This window comes from Lissotriton vulgaris, chromosome 8 (genome assembly GCF_964263255.1).
Source record: "Lissotriton vulgaris chromosome 8, aLisVul1.2, whole genome shotgun sequence".
Lineage (NCBI taxonomy): Eukaryota > Metazoa > Chordata > Amphibia > Caudata > Salamandridae > Lissotriton > Lissotriton vulgaris.
Genome location: NC_141696.1, coordinates 674,350,977 through 674,357,428, shown reverse-complemented (window position 1 = coordinate 674,357,428; position 6,452 = coordinate 674,350,977). Strand labels below are relative to the sequence as shown.

General features: G+C 46.2%; 1 protein-coding gene across 2 annotated transcripts in view; it reads left to right on the top strand.

The window, feature by feature from the left end:
* The first annotated feature begins 1,253 nt into the window (after positions 1 to 1,253).
* The window catches only part of PTCHD1 (patched domain containing 1), a 775,958-nt gene continuing 770,759 nt past the window's right edge, over positions 1,254 to 6,452 (top strand). The window contains exon 1 of one of the 2 annotated variants that reach the window (XM_086933365.1): positions 1,254 to 1,682. In XM_086933365.1, the coding sequence (XP_086789491.1) occupies positions 1,254 to 1,682 (429 nt within the window). The remainder of the gene's footprint in view (positions 1,683 to 6,452) is intronic. The other variant, XM_086933366.1, reaches the window with a different exon arrangement.

Here is a 6,452-nt window from a genome sequence, read left to right as displayed (position 1 = left end):
GAATCGCCCGGGTAAAGATAATCGAAAAACCCTATGCAGCTGCATGCTAAGGGTGAAAGCAGCGGACTGGGGGGGGTGGGGCATACAAGGACCCCCTGGATCTTGATGCGGTGATGTGTGGACAAGCGGAGGCGACTGCTTGAAACCAATGAAATACACAAAGCTGTTCCTCTGCGATGAGCACCGCACTGCCACCATGGGACCCGGGGTTTGCTGCCTGTGGCTGAGACCTCACCAGACCGCAAGGTGCGGTTAAACCAACGACAGGCTGCTGGAAACTTTGGGAACTGAGAGCTGGCCACCGGGATGGCAGATGGGGACTGTGGATAGAGGACAGCCCTATCTTGCCGCTCATTTTCACCCTGATTCACCGTCTTTGACAATCTTCGAACAGACATTTCGTGTGATTTTATGTGCACTGCACAGCCCGATATTCTCATCCAAGCACACCCTTTTCTAAAGGACACACTGCGATGGCAGGGCTAAAAATCCAGCAACGTCGCTGCTGGTGCGCCAACCACCAGCCTCCGAGAGCATGGCTTTAAACCGAGGGCACTCCCACGGGCCAGATGCTCTGAGCAGTTAAGGAACTCAGACTAATCCCCTTGCTATCAGCTTAGAACAACCATTGGGGAAAAAAGCAGACTGATAGATTCTGACGCCGAAACTCTTCACGTACACCGCTGGCAGAGGAGCCTTCTGGGCGGAAAATACGCAGGTTTTTTTGAGCAACACACTGCATCGCCAATTCACTTCGGCTCCAAGTTGATCGTCGGTGGACCTGCGTTAGATACAGGCATGTCCTCTCGTAGGGTCCTCTACTGAGGTTTTTCTTTTTAAAAAAATATTTTTACAAAGCTCCTTTTCCTCTCCCGGGCGGATGGAAGAAATCGCGGCTCTCGAACTTCGTGGCTCTAAGTTGCTGAGAAGGATCAGTCAAGCCGGCCTGTCAAACAAACTCCTCGTGGTTTTCAACAGGTTTTCCGTTCTGATGGAGAGCGGGCGCTCATTGTTTTCCTTCATCGTATACACTTGGTATTGATTTCTCCAGTCCTCTCGTGATCTTTTGCTATCATTTACACTGTATTTGAGCCGGCCCGGCGCTACCGAGCCTCTCCCTACCGCCCCCTCCCCAAGAGAGCCGCCTTGGGAGCCACCCCAGAGCCCCGGTGCGCGCGTTCACGGGGTGCCGCCTCGAGGTCTATGAGCGGATATCCGAGCCTGGCGGGATCCCCGCAAGCCTGGCCTCCCCGATGGTGTTGGCCAGGGTCCGGGAGAGCCTCAGACCCCTCTGCGCGCGCCTCCTTCTCCTGAGCTCCCTTTGCACTAGGATGTTGCGGCAGGTTCTGCACAGGGGACTGAGGACGTCTTTCTCCAGACTCGGCCACTTCATCGCCAGCCACCCGGTGTTCTTCGCCTCGGCTCCGGTTCTCATCTCCATCCTGCTGGGCGCCAGCTTCAGCCGCTACCGGATAGAGGACAACGTGGAGTACCTGCTAGCCCCGCAGCACAGCCTGGCCAAGATCGAGCGCAACCTGGTGGACAGCCTCTTCCCGGTGAACCGCTCCAAGCACCGCCTGTACTCCGACCTGCAGACGCCGGGGAGGTACGGCCGGGTCATCATCACCTCCTCCAGAAGGGCCAACATGCTGGACCAGCACCACACGGACCTCATCCTGAAGGTAAACCACTTCTGGGCATGGGCGGGAGGGGGTGAGGGGGAGGGATTGTTCACGGCCTTGAACGCACCTGTCTGTGTGGGGCTCGAGTTTGCCTAGTCACCTGTTAGCGGCTGCTTCCTACCTGGGAGCACCTGTTGACGCAACACAGGCTTCCGGTGCAGCCCAGCTTTCATCACAATGTCTTTTGGCGCCCCCACCCTTGAGCCGCAGTCTGCGCATTTATTAAATCCGCGAATTTAGTGGTTACTGACATGCTGGGCTGGAGGTGGTCACATGGCCGCCTTGTATAGATAGATATCATGCCATCCTTGGGAGTGCCTTGCCGCCAAAGACAGAGGTCAGCAGCACACGAACTATTGATCAGCGTCTTTGCAGTGTGGAGTAAATGGCACGCGCCTCTCCACCACACTTAAAAATCGATAGTGTAATTGCATAACCAGGCTTGTCTGCCAAGCGAGGTTGCATCGAAGAGGCAGGTGAATTTGTTTGGTGTTCTTTGAGCAGTGTAACGTATGAAGAACAAGGGGTTGCACCAGGGGTGCCACAAACAAGTTGTCATTCATATTAAAAGCAAAATACATACAGTCGTATACAATATTTCATTGTGAATTTTTGTAATTTGTTACGCTCATAAATTCCATACCGTAAAACTCTTAAATGTCCGCCCTTTTTTAACAATACTAGTAAGTGAATGAGTGATTGAGCATGCATTCAGCCAATAGTGAACCTCAGTCTGAGTGGATGGAGCTTATGGCATTTGAGCCTTTCTGATAGTTTTTGGGGGACTTGTAGTTTCGTTATAAGATGCAAACAATGTGAACGAGATTGCCTTTAGACGTCATCTGCAGCCCTTGTTAGGCGGAGAGTGGGAGCACGTCGAATCTCAAGGGATCGTAACCCAGCATGTGTATCTGCCAGCACTCCCCCACGACGTCATCACATGTAAATGTTGCCAGTGCGTCTAAGTTAGACAAATCGGCCTTTTGCACCATTGCTTCTGAATCCACATCTTTTTAAACATGGGAGTGCTTTGAGACAGACAGGCTAAACACATCTAGTAATCTTTATATTAGAAAGAGAGGACATGAATCCGAGCAGGATGGCGATTTCCTCAAGGCAGGCAGCTCCCATACTTGCTGGCTGCCACGCCCAAAGATGTCACCCAGAGGGTACATTGTCAACAGATGAACCGGAAGAGCTGTGTTCTAATTATGGTTTTCTTAGTTGACCAAATGTGTGATCTTCAACAAATCTGCATAGTAGAACCGAAAAAGAGGCCCCATTATTCCCGTAATTAGTTGTAACATGTCAAATGCTTTTTGCACCTTGCAAGTTGCAAGATCTATCCACAAAAATGGCCCTATTATTTTGCACCCTTTCCCTGTTTAGCCAACCCGCCCTTCTTACAAAGCATTGGAACTGCAAGAGAGTTTTAACTCATTCTCATCAATTGAGCAACCTGAAATCCCTTTGCAGCCGTTTCTTCTTTGACCAAATATTGCGAGTAGTGGGAACTATTTTACTACCCAGGTTTAAATTGCCTGCACAATTTTGTCAATTAAGGCAAACACTTTATCAAGTAGTCGGAGCGCATCTTAATGAACATGATGCTTAAAACAAGCCCAAAATATGAACGATTTTAGGAACTCCCCCAACAGGGTGCAATTTATCTTCAGAAAGCCACAAGTTTCACTCATGTATATCGTCGCCCAAATGTAATTTAGAGGGTACATTTTTAGAATTGGAACAAGCCCTACATTTTATTGTATGTTTCTTCCTCTTGTCGAAACCGGTGATCCTTTGGCAAATTCTAGCCTCCATTGCTCCAAGTCCATTAACTTAAAAAATGTTGGAAAACTTACAAAAAGACTTAAAGTAGTAAACACTTCTGGACTCTCACACTTCGTCTTTATAGGCAACTCACTTTCTCCTTCTGTCTTCAAACCCAAAACTAAGTGATATATGAAGAAACTGACCAAAAATGGCAACATGCTTAACATGTAACCAGAGCTGAACATTTTAGTTTTGCTGTCCACCCCCTGACATCTCAGATGTCTTTTAGTGAATGATTTGTTAAATTTAGAAGAGGGATGCCTACATTTTAATCCCAGAGAATTCACTCCAACAACCCTTGCTGTCCTAGGCAAATCCATGTTTGTCATTGGGCACATTTTTACTTAGCTACGTGAATTGTCAGCTGTTGGGAATAGGATATATGCTCGTAGTAAGCTTCATAAAACATAGCTGAGCACGACCCTCAGTACATTGTGCATAATCCCAGAGAAGACAGCCAACACTGACCACGTATCCCGACTAAGAAGTGATCTAATAGGCTACGTGTCAGCCTTGAAACGAGTCGATGAAAACTCTGATCCAGGCTTTTGTACTTGAACAGGACGCGTCCCTTTGGGCAAATCACTTCTTCGCCAAATCTCAGTTCTGTTCTCTTCTATCATTCAGAGGGCTTTGAAACATATTAACTATAGGTAGTAATGACTAAGGTGGATAGAATTCCATCACTTTGGATATATTCACCAAGGTGGGTACTCCCATAGCTTCACTCCCTACTCTAACCCCAACTCCAAATGTCACCTCATGAGTCACTTGTTGAAAGTGGCACCTGAAGAACAGTGGTTGACTTTGCGCATCTTCACTTGACCAAATTACCCATAGAAACAGACCAACCCTTGTTCTAAGTCAATTTAAAAAAACAGTCAGGACAGGAGGTTGCTATGACACAAAAAGGAAATGCCAAATTGGAATCAGACTGGGTAGAGGATCAGTAGTAACTCTAGAAGTGTGAACAGAAGGAAATGTAATTTCAAGAAAACAGCAAGAAACATAGATTGAATGATAATAAATATGAGAAATAATAAGCACTACAAAGAGGAGTTGAATCCCATCCTACTAAAACAACCTGTGGGGATTCACTAGGAATGGAAGCAAGAGTAGAAAGGGGAATTCACAACGTAAATGTCCATCTCTCAGTAGTTCTCTGATACTGAGTAAACATTTCCCAAACAAACATAAAACGATAAGTCTTCATCCTCAAAGCATAACTGTACAGCATTTTCTAATCCTCATTGAAAAGCTTGCATGTGTCCCATTCCTAGAATTCAAGAGTTGGAGTATGCCAATTGAAGGGCTAACTTTATTTGATTGAAAGTTGTGTTTAAGTGTATTTGTGGGCACGCATTCTCACAAAATGGTGATCGTAACTTGTACATATGCAATCAGATATAAGTAATGTACATCCACTGGTTGTTTCTTTACTGTACTGTGTTATGTTTTTTTTACAGTTACTTTGCATTTCTAAATAATTAACTTGGAAATTGTGCAGTTCTTACGGAAAATGTAGGTGCAAGGAATAACGGAATGTCAAAAATGTTTGTTGCTGGAGAAAGGGTCAGTAGTCTTAAACAACTGTACTGTACTGTACATAAAGAAAAGAAGCCCAGATCTATAACCACAATCGGGGGTCTTTTAGCATGGAAGGACAGCATGGAAGGGTCATACTGCTGTCATTTAAGGGGTGCCTTTTACAAGTAGAAAAATACGTAGACCTCTCATCATTGCATCTGAGTCCCCTACTCCCAACACCTCACCTAATGAAAGTTTATTTCTAAAAGAGAAACGGAAAATAGACTAAAAAAATCACTACAACAAAAGAGAAGCCTTGGTAATTCACCCTGGTTTTGTTTCCTACATGTGAGCAAAGTGAGGGAGCATTTCAGTTGACCAATCCTAAGATGCAAAAAATGAGTGTCCTCACAAGTGTATAAAAGGCGTTTGATTCTGCACCATGTTTGTGCTGCGCCTAAGTGGTTAAAAACTAACTGTGAGGCATACAGTACTGACAGAAGTCATCAAAAGGGCAGGTCAATAGCAAGTACCATGTATTTTTGGAGTCTTCTAGAAAGATAGTAAACAAGGGAGGCAGGGTAATCCATAAGAGGTGTGCTGGGTTGTAGAGTTTAGGCAAATAGACAAGAAAATGCCTACTCCCACTGAAACATACCTCTTGGAGCCACCATTAGGAGACGTGAGCGGAGTACTCGGGCTAGTGTGTAAGGAACACTTTTATTCTGAAGGCAGAAAGTAGATCCCTACTGTCACGTGGAATTGTCCAGCAAAGAACCTTGAAACAAATCTTGATCTGAATAGAAAACATCTAAGGCCCCTCCAGTGGCACTGACTGCCTTCCTGAACTGCCCCAAAGTGCAAAATAACTTAGGATGTGGCAGGATCACCTCCTTGCTCACTGTTTTGTTCGAATTATGCTCACAAAGGTTCTGTTCAGAAATGTTTGCGAACCGGTTTCCAGATAGCGGCTCTGTTTGGCCAGTTGGCCGCAGAGGGCTGAGGAGGAGGTTCTGCTGACCGTTGTCTCTTGTTTCTCCTTATCGTGTTGGCACCTACAATAAACTGAATTTGGAGCGCTTACCTGCCCTCTAATCTTGTTGCCTGGTTTGCCAACAAAAGTGCCAAACGTTGCCATGGGACGAAGGGGTAAGGGGGCATCTTGATGGCAGTGAACACCTGCACGTTGATAATGAAGAGTGAGGCCATCAACTCATTCATTTCCCTTGTCCTAGATATAATATGGCCCATACTTTCCAATCTTTTCCATGCATTTTCCACCGTCTCGCTGGCTGATCACACTCAAGTTCATCCCCTTTTCCCGCGCTCCCATGCGAGAGTGTAGTTCTAGCCTCGAATTGCCTTTAGTCCTCACTGAGAAATCTCCTGACATAGCTTAAGACCGCGCTC